This window comes from Bos grunniens, chromosome 10, assembly GCF_055505025.1.
Source record: "Bos grunniens cultivar Pamir isolate PY7600 chromosome 10, Bosgru_T2T1.0, whole genome shotgun sequence".
In the NCBI taxonomy this organism is placed as follows: domain Eukaryota; kingdom Metazoa; phylum Chordata; class Mammalia; order Artiodactyla; family Bovidae; genus Bos; species Bos grunniens.
Genome location: NC_141174.1, coordinates 77,475,211 through 77,502,039, shown reverse-complemented (window position 1 = coordinate 77,502,039; position 26,829 = coordinate 77,475,211). Strand labels below are relative to the sequence as shown.

General features: G+C 39.4%; 1 protein-coding gene, 1 long non-coding RNA gene and 1 pseudogene across 18 annotated transcripts in view; 2 read left to right on the top strand and 1 right to left on the bottom strand.

The window, feature by feature from the left end:
* The window catches only part of RPGRIP1 (RPGR interacting protein 1), a 45,566-nt gene extending 32,224 nt beyond the window's left edge, over positions 1 to 13,342 (bottom strand). For 6 of the 15 annotated variants that reach the window (XM_086322282.1, XM_086322278.1, XM_086322285.1 and 3 more), the window contains exons 1-11: positions 13,056 to 13,342; positions 11,817 to 11,916; positions 11,188 to 11,319; positions 9,815 to 9,920; positions 6,684 to 6,707; positions 5,664 to 5,810; positions 4,512 to 4,585; positions 2,795 to 2,937; positions 1,475 to 1,635; positions 866 to 1,009; positions 289 to 406 (exon numbers count right to left, since the gene is read on the bottom strand). In XM_086322282.1, coding sequence (XP_086178408.1) covers positions 289 to 406; positions 866 to 1,009; positions 1,475 to 1,635; positions 2,795 to 2,937; positions 4,512 to 4,585; positions 5,664 to 5,810; positions 6,684 to 6,707; positions 9,815 to 9,920; positions 11,188 to 11,319; positions 11,817 to 11,916; positions 13,056 to 13,329 — 1,423 coding nt within the window. In that variant the 5' untranslated portion in view covers positions 13,330 to 13,342. Of the gene's footprint in view, positions 1 to 255; positions 407 to 865; positions 1,010 to 1,474; positions 1,636 to 2,794; positions 3,113 to 4,511; positions 4,586 to 5,663; positions 5,811 to 6,683; positions 6,708 to 9,814; positions 9,921 to 11,187; positions 11,320 to 11,816; positions 11,917 to 13,055 lie in introns of those variants that run through there. The other 9 variants (XM_086322291.1, XM_086322288.1, XM_086322289.1 and 6 more) reach the window with 6 other exon arrangements.
* Positions 13,343 to 15,881: 2,539 nt separating this feature from the next.
* LOC147365010 (uncharacterized) lies at positions 15,882 to 21,147 on the top strand. 3 transcript variants are annotated; one of them, XR_015135107.1, is made up of 3 exons: positions 15,882 to 16,085; positions 18,812 to 18,876; positions 19,649 to 21,147. It is a non-coding gene; the product is annotated as an uncharacterized LOC147365010 (long non-coding RNA). The 3 variants fall into 3 exon arrangements; XR_015135108.1 differs by lacking the exon at positions 18,812 to 18,876; XR_015135106.1 differs by lacking the exon at positions 19,649 to 21,147 and having other exon boundaries at positions 18,812 to 18,959.
* Positions 21,148 to 26,012: 4,865 nt separating this feature from the next.
* LOC147365009 (histone H2B type 1-L-like) lies at positions 26,013 to 26,466 on the top strand (annotated as a pseudogene).
* The last annotated feature ends 363 nt before the right edge of the window (positions 26,467 to 26,829 follow it).

Genomic DNA, 26,829 nt, shown 5'->3' with positions numbered 1-26,829 from the left:
TTTTCAGAGTAGATTCTGCAGTGTCTGGGCCCTGTCGAAAATCTCCAGAGAAATCAGAGAAAATACCCTGATATGATGCAGGAAAAGAAGCTGCTGGCCATGTATTAAAATAACAAAGATGACAGGATAAAGAACAGGAGGGCTAAGTCATATACCAAGACACAGAGGGGCCCTCTCGACAGGTGCAGGGGGCAGCAGAGGCATTTAGCCGTGTGACAGATCCTAAGGTGAAATGAACAAACTACTAAGACTTGCCAGATACTGGAAGGCCATGGCTTCTTAAAATACCTTCCAGCTGATTGATACGCTTGTTCTTGAGGTCTAGGAGTTGATTCAACCTCTCCAGTTTTGCTTCGTGATCTTTATTTTCATTATCAGCTTTTGTCATCATTGCTTCCAGTTCCTCCTGAAACGAAATAATGTCTGAACTTTGCTATCTCAGTGGCCCAGAACCGAAGGGCCCAGATAAAAAAGTGGTACTTGGTGGGCAAAGGAAAGGAGACTCCACTATCTCCTTAGCAGGGCAGATTCATCACTAGAAAAAGGCTTGGGTTCCTTACAGACCCCTCCAGGACCAATTGTGCTGTTTGTGCCAAGGGGTAGTATTTTTCCTGGGACTGGCAAAATTTGAACCCAGAAGCTTCCCACTTGCCATTTTCATTAGCTGGCCCCTTTGATTCTATTGCCAAGGTGCCATGGACATGTGTGAGCCCTCAAGTGCAAAAGACAGCACATTTGTGTTTATTTGTGTTTGCACAATACAGCATATCACCTTGCAACAGCCCTGGAAACTTGGGTCTTGCTTCATATGTGGTTCCTGTGTGCCCATTTATCTATCCCCTTCCTGTACCATCTTTCTTTGCACCTGATAACACACGTTGATTTTGCGCTGCAGAATAAGCATGTCTCTGGTCTTTTCTAGTTCCAATGTGGTCTCTGCATGCGATACTTGCAACTCACTTAACATCTGGGACAGTTTTTTTTCTTCCTGGTTTTTTGGTTCACAGGGCTACAGAGGAAAAAGCATTGGTAAAACAGAGTATAAATATGGTAGTATAGTAATAACTATTGTCTAAAGTAGCTGCTGGTAATCATAAAGTACCAGCAGCAGAATCTATTTCAAAATGTAGAAGAGAACCTGTGTTACTTCACAAGGCTCTCTACGCTAGTTACTCACATTCAACAGAAGCAGTGAGCAAGTTATACAACCTCCAATGGATGTTTGCTCTTCAGCAGATCATTGCAAATCCTCATCTAGAAAAGATTCTAAAGCTTATGAGCTGTACAGTGTGGGAAAAATCTGTGCAGTTCATGAGGCTGTCTCTACTCTTAACCTTCTCAAACCCTTCCAAACAGTGTCCTCAATCAGGACAAAATGTTATTTGGTGAGTTTTCTAGTCCCTTCATCTTTTCAGCAGATATTTGCCAGGGATCCCTCTGTAGAGGAGACTTGCTTGATTAAAGATGTTCTTACCTGTATCTGAATGGTCTCTTGAAATAGAGCTGGGTGAGTGGCTGGTGCAGATTGCCTGTCAGGAGATTGGGAAAATGTGCTTATATTTTGGAGATCCTCTACTTCCTGTTTATGCTTCTGAAGCAAGCTGGTGACCTCAAGCTCCAGATCTTTGTTTTGAGCTGAGGAAAAAAAATACAGAAAGCTGAAACTCTCTGTTACCAACAACCACGCTAAAGTTGGCCCAAGTGTGAATTACACTTTCCCACTAATGTTTAATTCATTTTATAAGCTTGCCCTTAAAGAAGTAATTTTCTCTGATTTCTACAAAGGGATTCTAGCTTATTGACCCTGAGTTGACACTTGGACTCCAAAAACAACAAAAAACATCAGCAGAGCTATAGTTCGGAATGGAGTACCAATACCACCACAGCAAAAATCAGAGCCACTTGACGGACTAGGTAGTCCAAAATTTTTGACAGTATCTCCTCAATGCTTCCCCAACTCGGTCTGACTTCTATGCTATTGGCTCCCTGTGACACCCACCTCCACACCCACTCTGGGCATTTGGACATTTCTATGTGTGTTTCAGGGAAGGAAGGTGATCACCATTTAAACTGATCATTTCACTATCAGGGATTAGAGAGGAGGTCACATTAGATTACCCACAAGACCTCACTCGTACTTCATACATACTACAAGGATTCTTAGCACGTACTCCTAAGCTTTATTATTTTATGGTTCTTGTCTCTATTTTTCTTGATGTCATATTTCTTTTCCTCCACTCTGTCATGTGAATATACTAGAATTTGATGAAATATAAATTTGATAAGACTAAACATCAAGGTCCAGGCCAGCAAAAAGAGAGGAGACAAAGGTCTCTTTGACAGTACTTAAAAATATTCAGAGTAACTACTGTGACCCAAGAATTAAGACAGGGGGAAATGCCAGCGGTAATGAAGATCAATAATCTGCTTCTCAATTTCAGGTATCAGATGCTAAAAAAGAAAACAAAATACCTTCCAACCATCCTAAAATGACTGATGAGAAGGCAGAAAAATTCATTTTCAATACTTTCAATAAATAGTTTAAAACATTACAAATTAAGACGTGGTGTTCTCTCACATGGAAAGTCATCATGTAGGGAAAAGTATACGTGTGAGGTAGGTGTCATGCTTCCTTGATTGTGAATCTGATCTGACTGCCAATGTTCTTAGTCTAATTATCCAGTAACCCGCCCCACACACAAATAAGATCAAGAGATGGGGTTGGAGAAATGCTGGGCCAAGCTCCTTTCTCCCCTATTAGATGTAGAGGATGCCTCATTTGAGAGAGACCTACCTTTCTCTTGTGAGAGCTGAAGTAAGATTTCTCTCTTCTCCTTCATCTCAACATCCAGTTGATCCTGCAACTGAGAGACTTTCTGCTGTAGCTGTTCTCCAAGCTCATGGCTCCACTGAGGCTGATTGCTGCTATCCAGCATGCTGAAAACAGGCAGCAAGTAAGGAGGGAGAGGACAGTTGTCAGATGGACACTCAAAGTTGGGTGACAGGACGTCTTTATTACACAGTTTCAGCATCTCCTGGACCTAGTTCATCATTCATTTCCCTACATGTTTTTTTCTGCTCCTGCTTTCTCTGTAACTGTCATTTACCAACTGCCTTGGAACTTTTGGGTCCTACTGAGTTGCTTAGTATCACTTCTGTTTAAGTCTCAAATAACCCCCTGAGCAAACAACCCAAGTCTTATCTATTTCCCAGGGAACGTCTCCAACATGATGGCTTGCTTTAGGCAGGGAACTGTATACCAAGACATTCTCAGGCCTGTTGGATTAGAAATAAGGAACAGAATATTTCCTTTTTCCCTTACTCCTCTGTCTACCTTCACCAGTGGCTAGTTTAGAGAACGCTCACCTTTGAATTAGATTGTAAATTACTACTGTAGGGCAGGAACTAAACTCTCAGTGACTGCATCCTGAACACCACTTTATCTAGATGACAGGGCAGACTCATCTTCAGTGTAAAACACACAGTTTCTGATTATTTACACAAGTGAAGTTGACACTGGTAATCAAGCAATTATTTCTACTTATGTCTTTTTCCTATTTATCATTTTAATAAATGTGGTCTAAAAACAACTTGTTTAAGCTAGTCCTGAGATTTCTTGGCACTTTCTGCCCATATATTACATGATGATCTGAGAAGATAATGTTATGAATAATGAAGGGAAGAGGCCAACAGTAATGTTTGTCACAGGGAGTCTTCAAAGTGGGTAAGGCTGACACTATCTTATTTCACTGAATTGAAGAGTGTCAGTTCTTCCCAGGATGCTCCCGTGCAACCTCTCCAATTTATACCCTGCTCTCCTTAAGTTAGTCAGAAGGAATGTTTAATTTTTTAAAACTTACAGTATTTTTAATTTCAAAATACAAGAATATATATTTGTTGTGAAAAATTAAAATGATACAGAGATATTTAGAAAAAAAGCCCTATTTCAGTCCTTTCATCTCATTGAAAGTTTGTGGATCCACACACATGACATAATTTAAGTCACAACACATTATTTTGCAATTTGTATTTTCTTTTAACAGTATATCTTAGGCATATAGGTCTAATAACTTTATATTATTTCAGTGTGGGGGTACAACATGATTTATGTAGTCAGTCCCTCTCAGAGGAAATTTTGACTGTTTCCATTTTTTTTTTTTTTACTTTTACAGATTAAAATAACAATGCAGGAATATTTAACATTCTTACTACCAAGGTATCTTTGCATATACACAAGAGGATTTCTTTAGTTTTTGTTTCCAAAAAATGGGTTATCTGGCACAAAAGAGATGTACCTTTAACATTTTGATAGATAAGGTCAAATTCTCTTCCTAAAAGAGTCTGTCAATTTATATTCTCACTGTGTTGAGTACCAGTTTCCCTGTGTCCTTATCAAGACTTATCCCTAGTCTTATCAAGACTAGGAATTATTTTTATTGTTTAAATTTAGATTGCTCTTTTCTATAACTGTTTTTTATAACAATGTTCTGAGATCTAAACTTGGTACTTACCTTTCTAAGAGTTTGTCATAATTGTCATTCAGCAATTTTCGTTCTTTTTCCAAATCTTCAACTCTCTCCTGAAACTAAGAATGATAATAGAATGCTTGAGATAAAATTTTAAAATCCATTGCCTTGCACAAGTTCTCCCTTTTCTGTTGTGGGGTGAGGACTTGTGTGGGAGATTTTCAATGTTCATCTCCATGTCTGTGAAGATCCATTCAACTAGAAAGACCTGAAGCAATTTAAGGTGGGATAGAAATTATTGGAAATAATGAGGATTCCCTGAATTAAATTTTTTATTGTTAATAAAAACATTTCTTTTGCATTTTATACAGAACCTGAGCCTGCATCATGACTTGACAGTTAGCCAGGGATTTACAAAACAGTATTATCCATCTCAACAGTGGTTCTGGGGATTAGGGAGCCATGTAAATACAGGCAGATGTTGCGAGCGAGGAAGCAGGCACAGCAGGGGTGATTTTTAATCCTTTCTTAAAGAGAAAAGGCAGTAGAGTCTTCTGATTCATTGGAAACCTGTGCACATGGGGCTTCTAAAACAAACACTGTACTGCGAGCTCTTGGGGAAGGGCAGGATAAGAACCCTGATAAATAGATATTTGCTTGTGGCAGGGAATGAGGAGGGAGGCGTACTACTGAATTAAATTTTCACGATGTCTGGGTTTCTACTGTTAGGGAAACAGCAGAACGTTATAACAGAGAAAAGACTTTGGAGAATAGTTGTTTAGTTGCAAAGTCATGCTCGTCTCTTGTGACTCCATGGACTGTAGCCTGCCAGGCTCCTCTGTCCATTAGATTTCCCAGGCAGAAAAACAGGAGTGGGTTGCCATTTCCTTCTCCAGAGGATCTTTCCAACCCAGGGATCAAATCTGTGTCTCCTGCTTTGGCAGGTGGATTCTTTACCACTAAGCCACCAGGAAAGCCAGATGTAAATATAAATCCCAGTTTGTTTGTTTTTTTTTTCTAGTTTTACACCATTACAATACTGTAATCTTGAGCAAATTATTTAATCACTTAGAACCTCATTTTTCTCATTTGAAAAAAAGAAAAATACCCATATTTTTGCTCAGATACACTTTTTAACATCTTTGAAATTGGGATGTAACATAAAATTGATGGTATCTTTCAATTATTGTTATTTACCTCCTTGAGGGTTATCTGCAGGATGGACACATCTTCCATTTGGCTCTTCAAGCTCACAGCCTTCTTGCTCTCCTCCTTGAGCTCTGCCCTGAGCTCATTCACCTGGCTGAGGAGGGCATTGTGGGCTGCACCCAGGATTCCCTGATTCTGGGGCAAAAGGAAAGTTGCTCTGGGAATGTTTATAACACTCAGCAGGAAGGGTCTCAAGAAACCAACAAAAAAAAAGAAACCAACAACCCCAGCATCAGCATTCCCTAATGGATGTCTCAAAGAAGGGCTTTGATTTAAAGCATGGTCCTTTGCACTGTAAAACAACCTTGTTTCTCACCCTAGCATTTCTCAGAAAGTATCATTTCCCTGTTGGTGAGGATTTTCCACTCTGGGAAACTAATTCATCACTGGAGCCTTGATTTTCCTGAAGTTCAAACTCAACCCTAATTCTAAGTAAAGTGCCACCTTTCTCAATTGCCTTTATCTTCTAAGACACTTAAATGCTTTTTATGATGACATGTTTCCCTTTGTGCACCTAGCAAAGTGACATGTTAACTCTAGAAGTTAAATACATTTTTCTGATGGATCCTTCTGAAAGGAACAGCTGTGGCTGATCATGCAAGGAACTCGACTTTAGTGACCCTTAATCATGGACATTTACCTAGCTTCACCTGTACCCCACTCACAGAGGTACAAATATTTAATAACACCAGAGAAGGTTTGCAACAATTTTGCTGTATCTCACCACCTCAGGCATGCTAGAGGACTACTCCTGGGAAAAATTCTCTGTAGCAATAGGCTCAAAAATACTGTTTCAAATATTTCTTAACTCAGACCTTATATTTTAATTTTTGTGAAAACAATGCAATCTGTATTTTCTGATAATAGTGACAGTATCATTTGTCTTAATAAAAATAACATGTTTGATTTAGTTGGCTAAATTCTGGTGTTACATTACTTGAAGATTCATTTGGGTTTCATTCCTCTGACTATCAAGAAATAGAGATTTAAGGAATCTTTATTAAGTACCTTATGGAGCAGAGTTTCATATGCCTGAAAGAAAGAAATAGATGTTATTCTATTGATATACCAAGTTGATATTTATTTTGATGTTTATCTCTGTAATACAAATGTTTAAATATTTATTTTAAAAGATGTAATAAACATTTCCCATAAATCAAGTCAATCTGTGTGCCTGTTTACTAACTGCTGCTCCTATCCCTGATCTAGCTTGCCAGGCAGTCTGTGAATATAATAGATTATGGCGTTTCTTTACAAGGGTCAGTTATGCAAATTTGCATTGCACTTGGTGGATTTTCCAAGAAAAAAGTATTTTTATTTTTAAACTAGGTGCTATCTCTTTACTCATCATGCTTCAGAAAGGTCACTTTACAGTTTTGGAAACAGAAATAACAACAATAACCAAACTCACAGCAACAGCTACTATTATTGGCTGAGTAATTACTATGTGTTACATGTTACCGTCTGTTTCATTATCTCTTATATTATGATCATCGTAATTCTTTCACATATATTATGTCATTTAATATTTACAGCAAATCTGAGAGGTACTATTATCTAAACTTTAAAAATCAGAAACTCAAAGTTCAGAGAGCTAAGTCACTTGCCCAGAATCACACAGCTTTCAAGAGACTGAGGGAGAGCTATACCTCAGCCTGACTCCAGAGTCTGTACTACTGACCTCATGTCACTGATAGAGATTAAGAGGATGAAAACTTATCTTAGTGTATGTGTAATAAAATATGACTAGAAAAAACAAACTGTAAAATCTACATTTAAAAAAATTATTCACCACTTTAGGTCATCTTTACCACTAATATGAGTAAGGATATTCAATTTAGAATGGCTTTCTCCCTTTTTTCCTTCAATGCAATGGAGGAATGGATGGATTTTTTAAATATATAATTCCACAAATTAGCTATTTACCCATATGATTTTAAAATATCTTCCTGCCAAGATTTCCCATCCTTTCAGTGTTACCAAAATTATTCAACTCAAAAGAATACATGCATATGCACAGTTCTTACAAAATACAGTTTTGGAGGTTGACCTTGTAAAGATACCTTTGTGCTACATTGCTTCAGTTGTGTCCAACTCTGAGACCCTAAGGACTGCAGCCTGCCAGGCTCCTCTGTCTATGGGATTCTCTAGGCAAGAGTACTGTAGTGGGTTGCCATGCCCTCCTCCAGGGAATCTTCCGACCCAGGAATCAAACCTGGGCCTCCTGCATTACAGGCAGATTCTTTACTGCTGAGCCATCAGGGAAGCCCCAAAGATGCCTTTAGTCCTCATTAAAACAGACATACCAAGGGCAGAACCAACTGTAGCTAATTTCATTGAATGGCACCACCATCATTTAATCACCCAAGCTAGAGATGCAGGAGTTATCTCTTATTTCTCCTTTTCCCTCACCACTCTACTTTGGTGATAAAGTCTATTCTTCTAGTTCTGGACCTCTAACACAGTCTTTTCTCTGTGAGCCTCTTTCACTGCCTTGGTTGGGACCCACATCCTGAATCCCCTGGATCACTGCACTCATCTTTTTTGCTGATTTCTTTGCCTTCAGTCTTACACCAGCCAACCTATCATTCACGCAGCTGCCAGGTCATCTTTCCTAGTAGTTTTGTCATTTTTGAGAAGTTCAAAATTTCAGAAAAGTATAAGTACTATCATAACAGTCATCTATAATCCCACTACTCAGAATTAATTATTATTAGTACTTTATAATCAGAGAAGGCAATGGCAACCCACTCCAGTACTCTTGCCTGGAAAATCCCATGGACGGAGGAGCCTGGTAGGCTGCAGTCCATGGGGTCTCGAAGAGTCAGACACAACTGAGCGACTTCACTTTCACTTTTCACTTTCATGCACTGGAGAAGGAAATGGCAACCCACTCCAGTGTTCTTGCCTGGAGAATCCCAGGGACAGAGGAGCCTAGTGGGCTGCCGTCTATGGGGTCGCACAGAGTCGGACACGACTGAAGTGACTTAGCAGCAGTACTTTATAATAGTTTTTTGAAAGTATCATTTCTTTATTAAAATGTATTTCAAAATATTTTGGACATGTAAAAAAAGGCAAACTGATCTCTTTGGGGGAAAAAACTGATGATCAACTTGATTAAAACCTTTCTGCAGCTCTCCACTGTCTATAGGATAAAGTCTAAATTCCTGCTAAGAGCTCCATGACCTGCTCCCTGATGTTTCTCACCTCTGTGCCTTGGCCTACACCACTCTACCTCTGGAAAGCCCTTCTCTTTCTCTTGCACGCTCATTAACATGTGCTAAACTGTCAGTGTTCAGCTCAGGAGTAGAATCCCTTATGAATCCTCTTCAGATCCTGCAGCCCATCCTCCGGTGGATCCAACGACCCTTTTGTTTTCCTCTCATGCCCTGCTTGGCGATAGTTGTACTTGTCTACATCTTGTCTTCTCACTTTTACAAGTTCCTTGAAGGAAGGAGCTGTATTATCTTTTTAACCTTTGTATCCAGTGCTTTGCACAGTTCCTGGTAGTCAATAAATGTTTATTCAGTAAAATAATGGTGCCAATTTATTATTATTATTAGACTCTTGATGCCCTATTTCTACCATTCAGATATAAGTTTCTATTGCATGGTAGTGAGAAGAGTGTGAACCTTGATTCCAGATAAACCTGGACCCAAATTCTGCTCTTCTTCTTACTATTTTCATAACTTGAGCAAGTTATTTAACTTCTTTGTGGCTCAGTTCCCTCACCTGTTAAATGTTACCTGTTAAACTTACCTTGACGGTTGTTGTCCGGCTTAGATGACTCTAAGTACCTAGGACAGAGTCCATCACATAGAAAGTGCTCAGTAACCTGGTTTCCTTCCTCTCCCCTATGACTGCTCTTGGCTTCCCAAGTTTAGTTAAACTCTGGTTGTGGTCTCTGGCTTGGAACTTAATCTGACACAAGTTGCCCCCACTTAATTCCACCTTCGTGGGCAGGGCTTGAGTTGTAAGGCTTGGATTTGAACATCACCTGTGGATTTGTGACTTTTGACAAGCAACTCAGCTTCTTTCCTTTCTGGTCTCCCACGTGTAAATGGAGAAAATAACACAATTTTCTTAACTAATTGATTTCACCCCCCCCAAAAAAAGCACAGCTGAAGATGGCAACTCACGGCCTGAACTTCTGTTAATTGTGCCTTTGTCACTGCCAAAGAGGTATTCCTTTCATGCAAGAGCTTCTTAAGTCGAATCAGCTGTATATTCTCTTTAATGGACGCTCTGGAGAAAGAAGACAGTACTAAAATACCATCTGTGAATGGAGAGTGTTAAGGACCTTTCCCCTCTGTGGGTACGGACAGGGACACAAAGGAAGATCGTTATTTCTGAACCTAAGAGACCATGTTTTCTATATTATTTGAAAGGCACTAGGGGAGGATTTGGGTTCACTACACTCTGTGTCAGCGATTTCCAGGCCTAGCTGGTTATTAGAATCATCTGGTGCAATCTTTAATCTTAACACTGTCTCAACTCCTTCCCCAATTAATTGAAAGGGAGTCTCTGGGGTGGGACACAGGCATCTGTGGCTAAGCCTTCAGGTTTAAAACTTATGTCCATACAGAAACATGGATGTGGATTTTACAACAGTTTCACTCATAACTGTCAAAATTTGGAAGCTACCAAGATGTTCTTCAATAGGTGAGTGGCTAAATAAACTGTGATACATCCAGACAATGAAATGTGATTCAGTGCTAAAAAGAAATGAACTATCAAGCCATGAAAAGGAGGAAACTTAACGGCACATTGCTAAGTGAAAGAAGCCAATCTAAAAAAACAACATACTGTATGATTCCAACTAGATGAAGTTCTGGGAAAGGCAAAGCTATGAGGACAGTAAAAAGAGCAGTGGTGCCAGGGGGAAGGGGGAAGGAAGGGATGAGCAGGCAGAGCACAAAGGATTTTTAGGGCAGTGAAACTACTCTGTACGATACTATAACACTGGACACGGGATTAAATAATTGTCCAAACCCAGAGAATGCACAACACCAAGAGTAACCGTAAGGTAAGTTATGGACTTTGGGTGATTTTTGTGATGTGTCCCTGTAGATTGATCCATTGTTACAAATGTATCCCTCTGCTGTGGGATGTTGACAATGAGGGAGGTTTGGGTGTGTGGGGGAGGGCGGGGAAGATGAGACGGGGAGACCTCTCTACTTTATGCTCAACTCTGTTGTGAACCTAAACTGCTCTAAAAAAATTAAGTCTGTTTTTTTAAGCTTTCCAGGGGCTGAAGCAGAATGGGGGCTGAGAACCCCCATCTGGTGATAAGGATGAAATATTTTTCCTTCTATAAAGTGAAGCAACAAAACTTTTATTATACATAAATATTCCTTTCAAGTTAATCGATTCCGTAATCCACTTGTGCCTCCAAGGTCTACTTCTCAGCGTGAATTTAATCCCAAACATTCTCTATTCCCCTGAGATGGGTGAAAGGTACCAAGCAGAATCTTTTTCAGTTCATTTGGGACATGGAATTCCACACTCTTACCGAAGCTCTGTGGCCTTCTGAGTACTCTCCAAAGAGCTTCTCTGTGCAAAATTTTCATCTTTGGACCACATTTTCTCAGGAGACTTGGGTGGTTCTTCCACTTGCATGGTATCGCTGGTCATAAGGTGGCCACTGTTGGGCATGCATAGACTAATGAGCTTAGTCATAATTATATGACTTTGCTAAAAGAGATTTTCCTGTTAGAATTAGGAACATTAAACACAAAAAGAATAAATAGAAACCCCTGTTATAGGGGTTTAGAACTAGGTTCTCATATATATATATATATATTTTTTTTAATTAGGGGAGTTAGTAATCTTGGCATGTGTGGAGGATAATCTTACAAAGTGTAGGTTTCCAGTGTCAAACAGAAATATAAGTTAATTATGACCTAAGGGGGAAGTATAGGGAGAAGGAATATCTTCAATTAAGGAAAGGGCCTTTATTTTCCTTTCCTTGGAAGATAGAGAGGTGCTTATTTTCCATTTTTAAGCAATGAAGTTGGAATTTGACTTAGGGATGACTTTCTGGAACGACTCAAAAGTGGCAGGGTTCACTTGTTCCCCAAATGAAGTTTTTCCAATTAAAGGTGAAAGAGTAACAGCACAGGATAAAAGAAGAGAACTCACAGTTCGCTGGGTTCACTGGCTACTTCACCTCTGGCTTTTTCATTTGTCACATGTTCCTTGAATGTGGGAGGGGCTGTGTAGCTCAGCCTGTCCCTTGACTCTGAAAGTATATAGACAGAAGATGCAGCCTCTGGCAAGAAGATTTCTCCAAAACTCTGGCTAGAAATGGAACCCCAAGTCCTAAAGGTAGGGAGACTTGAGACCTGGGGGAAGTCCTTATATGACCAATGATCCAGAGGAGGGGTTCTCAGTTTTTACTCTTGCACTAATGATTTAATAAGTTAGCAGGACTATAGGCTCTTGGGTAAGCAAGAATAAATGGGAAGAAGAAAGAGCAGGGACTGTGTGTCTACTCTTATGTATCTTTGTTTCTAGTGCCTAGTATATAATTGGTATTCTATAGTGCTGAAGTTAAACTGAGCTGAACTTCAAACAAATTTTTTTAATTTTTCTCCTTTTAGCTGTTTACACAAAGATTTTGTTGGCTCAAGAAGGGACCTTGAAAATATAGAACTGTGCTAAACAAAACCTAACACTGAGTCCCCAGGGCCCAGACACCTTATTTCCATTAACCTAAAAGGGGATGAGTAAGCCAGGTGAAGGAGGCACATACAGCACTGTATTTAATTGAACATTGGGTTCCATAGCAGTCAGAGATACTTAGCCACTTGGGATACAGGAAGAGGAGAAACTGCAGCTCCTCAATTAGCAGCCTGGACTTCAGGAATGGGCTTTGGGAATCTCTGAACCCATGCAGTTGTATGCAAAGTTTGTCTATGTATATGAGCAGTTTTCTTGGGAGGAGGCCTAGCTTTTGCTCATGGTTTCAAAGGAGTCTCTTTCCCCCCAAAAGATGAAGAACCCCAATTTTAGAGGCATAAATCACTGCCCAGAGTCCCATAGTCCCAGGAGAGGGGCAGGTCTTAAGATCACTGCCACTCACACCTGAGCAGGTCATCAAAGTTATCTGTTTTCTGATCCCTACAAAACTTGACCAGCAATTTTCCCTTTTCCATTGTCTCATTCTCCTCTCAATAGAACCGCATGGTGAAGTGAGAATTTTGAACCTGACATCCTACTCAAGGGGGAAAAAAAAAGATTTTGGAGAATAGAGAGGAACGAGAACAAAAGAGCAAAATGGGGGTGGTGGGCGGAATACAGCAGTAGGAGGAAAATGTGGCTGGCAAATCAATCCTTCCAGCGTTTTGACTCTGTCGGGGATTTGGCGCCGAGCCTCACCTCTTTTGGGTTTCTCTGCCTCCGGTGCCCCGGCGGTGTGGAGCTGTCTGTGTCCCGCGTGGACGCGAGGCTGGGTGCGGCGGGGAGCAGGGGGGCCGACGCGCTGGAACTGCAGCTGGAGCCCGGGCAGCGGGGCACGCTGGTGCTTGAGGGGGCGCTGCCGCCACTCTGCGTTCCGCCGCCGTTTAGCGGGCTCCCGGAGCTCTGGCTCCGCCGCCGCCTCGGCCCGCAGGCCCCGGCCTGAGGCGGTTAACCGGAGCAAGGCTGTTCTCATCCTGTGGGCAAAAGGAGAGCTGGTCGATCCTGCCTTCTTCTTCTATGACAGCGATTATCTCTACAGTGTATTTGGTGGCAAGTAATCTGAATTGATCTCGGATATAAAAATTAATTTTCTGCCCCCAGTGACCATGATGTATTAATATAGAAGACTATATATATAATTGTGTATATTTATTTTTAAATTATATGTACAGTCTTCTGTATTAATACATCATGGTCATTATAAACCATAAAAGTACTAAGTTAACAGGAGATAATTAAATATAAGTAGAAATTTTAATATTTACTTCTCCAGTCCCAACTGTTCCCACATTCCTCTATATATGCTCACTCTAAAAATTATTCCTGTATTAGTCCCCCTGGGTACACTGAGCATTACCTACAATGGATAGTCAATCACTATTTATTATCTTGACCTGAAATCATACTTTTAAATGTTACCATCAGATTCTGTGGTCCCACCGCCTGCCAGTTCTGACACTGACTACGTTGCCTGGGGCATGTCATTAACCATTTGGGTTCAGTTTCCTCATCTATAAATACAGGTACCTACCTCATTAAATTGTTTGGAAAAGGGCATGGCAACCCACCCCAGTATTCTTGCCTGGAGAATCCCATGGACAGAGGAGCCTGGCAGGCTACAGTCCATAGGGTTGCAAAGAGTATGACATGACTGAAGCAACTTAGCACACACGCATGCATTGTATTTTTATGAGGATTAAATATGTTAATATATATAAAGGACTTAGTGATGGTGCACTGTAAGCACAGTAGGTTGTTGTTTAGTTGTTAAGTTGTGTCCCATTCTTTTGCCCACCAGGCTCCCCTGTCCATGGGGCAAGAATACTGGAGTGGGTTGCCATTTCCTTCTCCAGGGGATCTTCCTGATCCAGGGATCAAACCCACATCTTCTGCATGGGCCAGCAGATTCTTTACCATTGAGTCACCAGGGAAGTCCTGGAGGAGTCAGCAATTATTATTATTATGCATCATTATGTCCAAATAAAGAAATCAAGGCATTAAACAGCTAGGTAACTTGCCCAGAGTCAGAGGGGATAGTATCCAGTTTAGTCACTTACTATCTATAACCTCAAGTACTTTTTGGTTATCAACCAAGAAACAAGATCCTTTGGCCCATGTAACCATCTGACTTCACTGGATTCTCAAGTTCTCCACAATATAAAAGAATCCCCAACTCTGAAGTGTGATGACATACAGCAGAAACCTGCAATCTCGTAAATTCTAAATGAAACTCTGAACCACTCTTGGGGGTTACCAAGAAGAATGCAAAAAGCTGTTGCTGACTTTGGGAAGTTGGTGTGACATAGCTAGTCCTCAGTGTTGTTTGAAGGTGGCCTGGCATTCACAGCCACATTCACAGCTAGGCCCTGTTATTGTGCTTTTGGATGTAATCTCACAGAATGCCAACATCACACAAGACCACTCTGAGACCATGACAGAGTGATACCAAAGAAGTCTGCTGCATACTTCTGTTTCAGCTCAGACAAAAACAAGGTCACTGTCTCATCCACAAAATACCAAACATACTCTCTCCTGGCTAACATGAGTGACTGCTGCTGCTTTCCCAGTTACAGCTTTAGCCTCACTCTAGTCTAGCCTCCCTGTAGATAAGATTTACTGAGATATCAAAACACAAAATTGTCCCTGCTTTCTGACAGTACCAAGTCTAGAGCAAATTTCTGTTACCTTGGAGCCTCCCCAAAATCACCCAGCTGAAGCCCAAATCCTATGATAGACTCTTTCTAACACAGTCTTAGCGAGATGCCCATGGTGTGCACTTTTTCTAGCTACAACAGTAAAAAAACAAACTTGCCCAACTATAGGTGTGTTCCTAATGGTCTTTGGCTGGGAAGCATTGACACCAATATCTTTAAAATGTGTCCTAGAGATTAACCCTAGACTTTCAGAACTCTTTTATTCTCCCCATCTAGTTATTTACCCACCCTCCATCTCAGATTTCTTTCCAGGTCTGTACCCAAAAGATACACTTTTGAAAGCCAGTACCCTAAAATCACTAAGTAGGGTATATTTTGGAGTTAAGAGCTTTCAGCTCTGCCATTCATTAGCTATGACCTTGGGCAAGTTATATAACCTCTTTGTGCTCCCTTTCCTTCTTGATAATGCTTCTTTCATTATATTAAATGAGTTAACATATATAAAGCACATATTACATGTCTGCATATCAGAAATGATCAACGCAATTTTGAGTTTTGCTTTATAAATAAAAACCCCTTTTCTTACTTGCCCCTGCAGTCTTTAGTCCTTTGAGATTTTGTCCATTCCCCTGTTTCCATTCTCTCTTTTGTGACCAGGGCAGAAGCCTGCCCAGTCTCTTGCTCTCTGGTTGGAATAGCTCTGATGATGCTTTATGGTCTAATGGCCACAGACTATTGATGCATTTGGCAAGAAAACAAAATAAAGCAATATTGCTTCGAAAATAATTTTTGGCGTTAACCATCTTTGCCATTTGAACTGTTTTCTGGTGTAGACATCTCAGGAAGATGCATTCTTTTTTGTTTATTGCAGTGAAGGTCTGATGTAGACGCAGCTTTTAAAGACGTAAGAAGAACTCTGGGTACCTTTTGATCTCATCTTGTTGCTTCCAAAAAAGCTCCTTCACCAACATGTGCTCTTCACGAAGACGAAACAAACTGTCCTCCAATTCATCCCGAGTCATCCTGCTCAAGGGTGGTTGAGTTTTTGTATTCTTACCTAAAGTCCAGGAAGAGGGTAAATAGAGATTATTCTTATATGTAATGTCTTTAACTCATCATATCTCTGGCTGCGTCTTGTCCAGAGGGCTTGAATCTATTTCGAGTCATGTGATTAAGAGGAAATTCATCAAGTATATGAAATGTACACTAATGGACCACTTAATCATTCTACGTCACTCTTGTATATGGAAAATCATTACATTTCATTCCAGCATGTGATTCAACCTCCTATCTGGAAAGTACATTCTCTTTCTAAAAGTAGCAAGTAGAGCTTTTAGTCTACTTAATTTTTATTTTTAATCCACTCTTTTATTTTTCCTTCTCATAATAATTAGATAATTTAGACTTAGATGAGGATTGTACCCGTAACTGTCTTCAGAGCCCCCATAAGGAAAAGGATAGAAACCTTTCTTGAGTACCAGGAGTTACCATTTGTTTTTGCGGTATGGAGAAATTGTCCCCAAATCTGCTTCCTTGGAATAGAGCCTCTGCTTGATCTAAGCAGAGGAAACTGCAGTACACTATAATATAGAGTGTGTTAATGTTCACTAGTTTAGAATCAGTTCTGATCTTGAAGAAAAACACAGAGCTTAAAATTTAAGCTCGTAATTGTTAATTTTACTTCATTTGTCTTATCCTATTCTTTCTCTCTCTTTCTACATATATATATTACATAATATTTACGTGTATTTTCTACATATTACTTTTTGAAATCACTTAAAAGTAAATTACAGACATGATGTCCATTTTCTTCTAACGAACCATGGTATATTTGATGGATACAGTATATCCATCAAAATCAGGAAATTAGCCCTAATATTATTTTACCATCTAACCCATAGACCATTCAAATTTCAAAAATTCAGGATCATGTGTTTCACTTGATTGCCATGTATCTTTAGTCTCCTTCACTCTAGAACAGTTCCTTAGTTTTTCCTTGTCTTTCATGACTTTGACATTTTAAGAGCACAGAGTAAAGGCCGTTTCCTTTGTAGACTGCCCCCTCAGTCAGGGTTTGACTGATGTTTCTTCGCAGTGGGTTCAGATTATTCATTTAGGACAGAAACCCCACAGAACTGAAGCTATCCTCTTCTCAGTGCATCGTATCAGTAGGCACATAATACCAGGGTGGGTTGCATCTTTTGACCCAGGGATCAAACCTATGTTTCCTACACTGACACGGGGATTCTTTACCACTGAGTCACCATAAAGTTAATTGAGAAGTCTTCTTAAAACCCATTAATTAATAATTATTTTCCGGGGAAATAATTTGACACTGTATATTAGGACATAATGTTATATGACATTATAAAGTTTTCACCGACTAGCTTTAGCATTGTTTAATGATTCCTGCCTGACTTACCACTATCGTGGTCACCAAATGCTGAGTTTTTAATTTCATTATTCCTTCTACATTTGTTAGTTGCATTCTACTATAAAAGATGTTCCTTCAGTATGTGTATTAATTCATGTTTATTTATATCTGTGTGATCTTACAGATTTGTTTTATTCAATGGGTTATAATCCATGAATCTCATTCCTTTTAATGAGATTAAAAATTTAAATTCCTTTAAAATTTTTCCAGATTTGGCAAGTGTGAGCCCTTCCAGCTGATTCTGATGTCCTTTAAAAATATCTCCATGATTTTTTGAGAACTTTCTTATTTTCTGGCACAATAAAATATTATAGACTCACCTTGTACTTGCCCTACCTGAACCTCTTGTACCTGTTACCAGATTTGGGTATTAAAAACCAAGATTTGGGTATTTTGTGTTCTTATGGCTGTGTCCTCTCAGCTGACAGAGTCAGGAAGTGTATGCATATATACACACATATGTGCACAGTCACACATACACACCTATGTCTATTTCTATATGCTAGAAACCATGAGGGCACTCTGATACCGTCATATAAAATCCAAAATCACATGGTTTATTCTAGTCTTGTTATCTTCCCATATTTGCATCTTTCTTCTCAGTGACAAATCAGTTCCCACTGTCCTCAGTACCCTTGAATGAAACAAGTCTCTCAACTACGTGGGCTATGTCTTTATCCACGGCACTGTTGAATCACACTGGTTTCTGCCAGCTGAGTGACCCACTGATTCATACCTGTCTGCAATGGCAGAGACTTCTGACCCCACCAGCCCTGGTAGTGTACAAGCCAATAATATTTTTTTATATTACACTGTGTCCTATTCTTTTACTTTTTCTTTTAAATTTTATAATGAATTTATTTATGTATTTGTTTTTGGTTGCACTGGGTCTTCATTGCTGTGTGCAGGCTTTCTCTAGTTGCGGTGAGCTACTCTTCACTGCGGTACATGGGCTTCTCACTGCCATGGCTTCTCTTGTTGTGGAGCACAGACTCTAGGCACGCAGGCTTCAGTAGTTGCAGTGTCTCAGTGTCAGGCGGGTGCGAGGGCTTCAGTGGTTGTAGTACATGGGCTTAGTTGCATGTGGAATCTTCCACGACCTGTGTTAGGGATCGAACCTGTGTCCCCTGCACTGGCAGGTGGATTCTTATCCACTGTACCAGCAGGGAAGTGGTTGACATTATAATGTCAACATTTTTAGTTGTACAGCCTAACTGTACCATAGATACTTTTACTATTTTCTTTTGGAATTGGTCATATCAGAAAAAATATTAAAATTAATTTTTAACAGGTTGCATTTTTTTTATGTGGACCATTTTTTTAAGTCTTTATTGAAATTATTTCTGTTTTATGTTTCGGTTTTTCAGTTGTGAGTCATGTGCAAACTTAGCTCCTCGACCAGGGATTAAACCTGCACCCCCTGCATTGGAAGGTGAAGTCTTTATCACTGGACTGCCAGGGAAGTGCCTAAAATTAACTTTTTAAAAATTAATTTTAAAATATATGTTATAAAAATATTCCATTAATGTGGTTTTATTTGTATGTGATCAAACTTTTTTTTCTTCCAAAGCAAAGTTTCTAAGATAAATTCAAAATTGCTTGGAATGAAAAAAAAAAATACAACTTCCAAACCAATGAAGTTAAAAATGATGCAGCTGATTGTCAGCGACACTTAACAAGAAAGTATGATCACTAGGAGGAAAATCTGTAGCATGACCAGAAACTTTTATGAAAATTTGCATTTATAGCAAACAATTTATTTGATTTACTTTTAGCTATTTAGCTATATAAAGAACAGAAGGGAAACTAGACACCATTTGTAATGACACCTAGGAAAGTTTCTTTTCCTAAGAAAATCAAAAGTGTAAAACCTTTACTTTGGCACCTTCTTCCATACTCCCTTTACTGTGTTGAAGACATACTGAATTCTTTTAGATTTTTGGTTGTATGGATGGTCTCCAAACTGACTGAATTCTCTAGGTAATTATTTCCTGCACAGGGGTGTTCTGTCAGTAGTTCTATGTCTTTTCCAACTTTGACAACCATCTCAGCCAGTTTATGTTTCATGTGCTTTATCCGTGCAACAATTAAAGCTTTAAGAGGTACAAAATCTCCAACTATGCACCATTAAAGGACATCAGGAACATAGTAGATTTCTCACTGAAATATTATGATCTAGCTTTCTCCTCTCTTCAAACCTACAGGCACCTGCTTCTGAACCTGATGGTTTGGAAGTTCTGCATATTTTCATCCTTGGGACCAATGGAAAGCTAAGCAGGAAGTATGTACTAATCCAGTCCTCAGGGAGCCAACATCAAGTCTACCACACTTTTAAATTTTGCTGCATTTGTGTTCCAGTTCTGAAGTCTCAATTCTTCTTCAAAATGATGACATTTAAAGACATCTCCCAGAGATTGGCCAAGATGGCCGAGTAGAAAGGGCCTGAGTTTACCTCCTGTTACGGTCACACCAAAATCACAAGTATCTGCAGAACAATAGAAGATCTCCTACAACCAAAGAGATAAAGCAGGAACGGCAAGGCAGGGGCAAGGTATTGTCAAGTCTCATACCTGTAGGTGGGGAACCCACAAATTGGAGGATAGATGCACTGTAGAGGTTCTTACAAAGGAGTAAGAGGTCTGAGACCCACATTAGGATTCCCAGCCCAAGGGTCCTGTATATAATGGTCAAATATGACAAACCTACAGCTAACATCATACTCAACAGTAAAAAGCTGAGAACATTTTCTTTAAGATCAAGAACAAAACAAAGATGTGCACTCTTGCCACTTTCATTCAACATAGTTTTGGAAGTTCTAGCCATGGCAATCAGAGAAGAAAAAGAAATAAAGGGAACCCAAATTGGGAAAGAAGTAAAATTGTTACTCTTTGCAGATGACTTAACACTCTACATAGAAATTCCTAGAAACACTAGAAAACTACTATAGCTCATCAATGAATTCAGTAAAGTTGTAGGATATGAAATTAATATACAGATATTTATCAAATTTCTAAACAATAACCATAAACTATCAGAAAGAGAAATTAAGAAAACAATCCTATTTACCATTGTATCAGAAGAATGAAATATCTAGGAATAAACATGTCTAAGGAGGTAAAAGACAGTACTTGGAAAAGTATAAGACACTGATGCAAGAAACTGAAGACAACACAAACAGAAACATATACTGTGTTCACGAAGTGAAAGAATTAATATTATTAAAGTGACCAAACTACCCAAGGTAATCTACGTACACACACAAAGAATGAAGTTGCATCCTTACCATACACCACATATTAAACATTAACTTAAAAATGGATCACAGACCTAAGTGTAAGAGCTAAAACTGCAAAATTCTTAGAAGAAAATATGGAAGTAAACTGTTGTGATCTTGGACCATGTCGTATTATATATGATGATGTGAGGAAATTGGAACTCTCATACATTGTTAGTAGGGATGTAAAAATGTGCAACTGCTGTCAGAGATAATCTGGCAGTTCCTTGAAATAACAAAGAGTTACCATGTGACCCAGCAATCCCACTCTTGGGTATATACCTAACAGAAATGAAAGTATATGTTTATATAAAACCTGTACATGAATGTTCATACCAGCATTATTTATAAAAGCCAAAAAGTGGAAACTCAAATGTCCATCAACTGATGAATGTATAAACAAAATGTGATAAAAGTTATAAAAAGGAATGAAGCATTGATAAATGTTACAATTTGAATGAACTTTGAAAACATTTTGCTAAGTGAAAGAAGCTAGACAGAAAAAATCATATATTGCATGATAACATTTATAGCAAATGTCGAGAATAGGCAAATCCATAGAGACTTAAAGCAGATTAGTGATTATCAGGAGCAGGGAGTGGACACATGGGGAATGTCTGCTATAAGGGTTTTCTTTGGGGAGAGGGTAATTATATGTTCTAAAATTAGGTAGTAGAGATGAATGCAAAACTGTGAATGTAGTAAAAAGTAAGGAACTGTACATTTTAAAAGAGTGAACTTTATATATGTAACTTATATCCCAATAAAACTATTATGTATAATATACAGCATATATTAATATACATATATTATTATATATGTTATATCTATCTCACACATATAAATTGTGAAATAAAACACATATAGACAGTTTAAATAATAATAGTAAAGTGCACATAGAATACATACCAGGTTAAGAAACAAAAGATTACGAGTGCTCTCTGTAAAGTCTTCATCCATACTAGTCCCTTCTTCCTCCAGGAGTGACCACTATCTTGAATGTTGTATTAATAACTGCCTTGCATTTCTTTACAATTTTGTAAGGAAAATTAAAATTATTTATTTATTATAGAGAAAGCAAATTTATTATTTCAGTGTAGGACTATATATCAATGTATATTCATTTTTCTGATCAATGGACATTTATGTTGTTACATTTTTTACTCTTTTGAACAATTCTGCTATAAATATTCTGATCTATGTCTCTTGTCTATGCAAAAATCTCTGCCATTTTATACCCAGAAGTAAAACTGCACATTCAGTTTTACTAGCTAATGCCAAGCTTTCCTTCCAAAATGATCACACCATTTATACACCCAAGAGCAGTGCATAAAATGCCCGATCTTTGAAATAAAACTTACAGAAGTGAAATCAGGTGAAAAGATAATTAACAGTAGCTATGAATAGGACTGAGGAGTGGGAGTGTGTGAACAAAGTTACAAAAATATCTTCAGGTGAGTGGGGAAGAAGTGGTGGTGGGGCTGTGCTCTCTTTTGTTTTAAATTGCCTACCTCTGCTTAGTGAGACTGAAGGGCTGATTACATGCATAGATGAATGAGACTCGCTCATTTGTTCTTGGCTTGTGTTTGTGGTGCTCATAAACCCACACAATAAAATTTTTTATCATAAGAACATATGAAGAAAACGTTGAGAAGACTGAAGAAAAGCGCTGAGAGCAAAGCAGTCACTGTGAAGACTAGCAAGATGCCCCACAATAACAGACTGAGGGTTGTTTTCATTCCAAAAGGCATCCATCCTCAGACACAGAGTTTACCTTTCGAGGTTGGTATCATCAGAGCTATCGAATCTATGTCTCTATCAGGTCCTTTGCTGTATGGTCCTCCAGAAGATAAGATGTCATATCATCTCCCAAGCTGTGAGAGATACCATGGGACACTAAAATAAAGGAAAGTGAAAAGTGAAGTCGCTTAGTCGTGTCCAATTCTTTGCGACCCCATGGCCTGTAGGCTACCAGGCTCCTCCCTCCATGGGATTCTCCAGGCAAGGGTACTGAAGTGGGTTGCCATTTTCTTCTCCAAAATAAAGGAAACCTTCAGTCAATTACTTGCAATTTGGGGATGTCTTCTGCAGGCTAGACTTAAGCCGTAGCAGAAATTTCTCAACACTTTCATGATGGTATAAGACATGGCATAGTCTTTTCTGTAGTGAAGTGAATCACTCTACACTAAAGGATAAAACCAAGCATTCGGTAATAATGATGTTATTTATTAAGAATGAAATCAATTTTTCCAATTATAGAATTGATCCATATCATTTTGGATTATTTTGAAAGTGTCTGCTCAGCCTGGAAGCCAATGATCATCCCCTTTCTCTAGGAAATGAGCCTCTGAACCCCTCGCTACTCCATTATAGGGATGTACTGGTGATAGGGACTGACACATCAGTAATCGGTTTATCGTATATGATCCAGTTCCTACAGTCATGGCTCATTAGACCAGGGGTAGACAACTGACCTAAACTGGGCCAATCAAATTCTTTCCTCCAGGCATTTGGAAATGGGACTAAAAGACTTAAATTTAGCCTCTGTGGATGACTAGAACTATTAGGTAAACTTGGGATTTCTGGGATGGCTGTATTCTAATTTGTAGCCTAAATAACTATGTAAATTCCATCTGCAGAGTCACTTCAAACCTCTTTTTCTGAACTGTAATATCCAATCTCCTGGCTTTAAATACTATATATACATATAGTATTTGCCTCAGAACGTTTGTACTTGGCTGGAATGATCTATCCCTTTCTCTTCACATGGCTAGTTCCTTTTTATCCTTCACTCTCTCAGCATCTTCTCATCTGCCAAGAGGACTTTCTCTGACTTTGCAACTAAAGTGATTACTTCCTCTATCCTGTTGCCCTGTTTATTTCACTAGTAACACTTACCATACCCAGAAACTACCTCATTTATTTACACTTATTTATTGCCTCATCTTACTAAAACATAAGGGCTTTGAAAGCAGAAAATTGGTTTAAGAGAAAACCTCTTACTCAAATAACTCCTAGAAACTAGGCTCCTCTGTCTAGGCAAGAATACTGGAGTGGGTTGCCATGCCCTCTTGCTGGCCCAGGGATTGAACCTGTGTCTCTTTTGTCTCCTGCATTGGCAGTGAGTTCTTTACCACTAGCAGCACCTGGGAAGTTCTTAGAATGTAATAGGCACCTAATAAATATATATTGAGTAAGTGAATAGGTGAATGAATAAACAAGTCAAGAGAGAGACCAACACTGAGTGGTCAAGTTAAAAGGTACTGAAAGTTTCCTGTCCCTGATTTTAGTCTTCCCCAGTGCCTGTCTCTGTTCCTGCCCTTAGGTTCTGCATGAGAGTATTATGTCCTTAAAACAAATTCCCCTTTTTGCTGAAACTAGCTTGACTTGTCCGGAGAAGGTGATGGCACCCCACTCCAGTACTCTTGCCTGGAAAATCCCACGGACAGAGGAGCCTGGTAGGCTGCAGCCCACGGGGTTGCGAAGAGTCGGACACGACTGAGCGACTTCACTTTCACTTTTCCTTTTCATGCATTGGAGAAGGAAATGGCAACCCACTCCACCATTCTTGCCTGGAGAATCCCAGGGACAGGGGAGCCTGGTGGGCTGCCAGACACAACTAAAGCAACTTAGCAGCAGCAGTAGCAGCAGCTTGACTTGTCAACTGAAGAAGCTTGTTCATAAGCTAATTTTGAACAAGCAGAGAAATACAAAGAAGAAGGTAGAAAGCATGATGGAGAAGTTCTATTACTGGGAGAAAACATTAACATTTTGTTGATTTATTTTCCAGACAATTTAACTTGAATTGAATCATTCATATTCTGTTCTGTGATGTTTCATTTTTTAAACCACAATAAGTGGAGAATAGCTTTCAAATGACATAATTCTAAATGGATCTATACAGATTTCTATATTAAGGAAGCTGACAATCACCCAAAAGTTTCACATTAGACAATAGTCCTAGGATAAGGACAAAATGGAAGCAACCAAGGAAACCATTTTGTTTTAAAGTCAATCCTCACACTGAAAGCTGTTTTTATGTCTGCTATATTATCCCATTTTCTCAACCAGTCTATTGTAGAAAAGTAAGATAAAAGGAAAGGAGGGTTGACTACATCAGAGACCTGTCCTCTCACCTGAAGCCATTTACAAAAATGAAGCTGTAGTAGAGGAAGTGGAGAAGGCAATGGCAACCCACTCCAGTGTTCTTGCCTGGAGAATCCCAGGGACGGGGGAGCCTGGTGGGCTGCCGCCTATGGGGTCACACAGAGTCGGACACGACTGAAATGACTTAGCAGCAGCAGTACAGGAAGAGATTCTGTGGTTCTTTAATACTATTTGGACCCAGAGAAGAGTGTCCTGGTTTATGACCACTCCAAAATACACCACCAAAGCTGTATAGTACTGTGGAGCCACTGAAAAGCACCACTGAAAGTGGTCAAAGAAGCACTAAGAATGAAATGGAGGCTATCAGAAGGCCAGAAAAGAAAACTCAGGAGAGACTGTGAAGGGACATCCAAATCCAATGAAGTGACCAGATCTAAAGGCTCAGGAGAAAATAAGTGGAGAGTAGATATAAAGAAGAAGACTTTATCATTTGTTTTGCATTTAATGGAATGAAAGACAAAAATAAATTTGTGGCAGTGATATTCAGAATTGCAGTGTCCTGGGGCAAGGGTAGGTGAGTGAGGGCAAAGAATAACTCATTAGTAGTGATTGCTGAATAAAACCAGTGTGATGACATAAAAATCTAAATTATACAGCCAACTCTGCTTAATCTGATTTTATACTCACCCCTGATTAAAGTTGAAGAAAATGAACTGTAAACAGTGACTGTGGTCTAAAGCCTAGGAATAAGAAAGACACAATTCGCATCTTTCTTTTGCTGTGTGACCATGGACAAATTACTTAACCACTCTGTTTATTCTCCTTACCTATAAAATAGGGATAAAGTACTCATCTCATGTGATTATGATTAGGGTCAAATGAAATAATGCTTATAAAAAGTGTGCATAATGCTTGGCACTTAGTATAGGCTCCATATTAGCTAAATGCTAGCTGTTTTTGTTGTTTTTGCTGAACTAGTTTCTGGCCAATTGATAATTCTAGTTGTATTTATTGGTATAAGTTAATGATTTATCAGATCAGATCAGATCAGGTCAGTCACTCAGTCATATCCGACTCTTCTCGACCCTGTGAATCGCAGCACGCCAGGCCTCCCTGTCCATCACCAACTCCCGGAGTTCACTATGATATATATATGTTATGTTCTTATATGTTGGTTAGTATAAGTTAGTTGTCTATGATATTTGAACATCACATGTCTCTTTACTAGCCTATCAGCTCTTTTGAGGATATCTTTGTTCCTATGTTGTTGGGTGTTGTCATTATAGACATGCCTGAACTGGCTAAGTCTGCTCCTGCCCCTAAAAAGGGCTCTAAAAAAGCTGTGACCAAGGCCCAGAAGAAGGACGGCAAGAAGCGCAAGCACAGCCGCAAGGAGAGCTACTCCGTGTACGTGTACAAGGTGCTGAAGCAAGTCCATCCGGACACTGGCATCTCGTCCAAGGCCATGGGAATCATGAACTCCTTCGTCAATGACATTTTCGAGCGCATTAAAACAAGCGCTCGACTATCACATCCAGGGAGATCCAGACCGCCATGCGCTTGCTGCTACCTGGGGAGCTGGCCAAGCACGCCGTGTCCTAGGGTACTAAGGCTGTCACCAAGTATACCAGCTCCAGGTAAATATAATATGCCTAGCTGCTGTTAACAGAGAAGGCAATGGCACCCCACTCCAGTACTCTTGCCTGGAAAATCCCATGGACGGAGGGTCTGGTGGGCTGTAGTCCATGGGATCGCTAAGAGTCAGACACGACTGAGTGACTTCACTTTCACTTTTATTCCTAACAGAGTGCCTGGTATCTGCAGATACATCATAATTTTTCAACTAATGTATCACTATTATATTGGGTTGTGATAGAAATTGTTTTCCTTTTTAGAGTTGCTTTTAATAATTTTACAAAGTTTCGCATTAATTCTCTCTCATCTCTAAGAACACAGTGAAGTGAGAGCCACAATGGTGTCACTTACATGAGCAGAAGAGAGAAA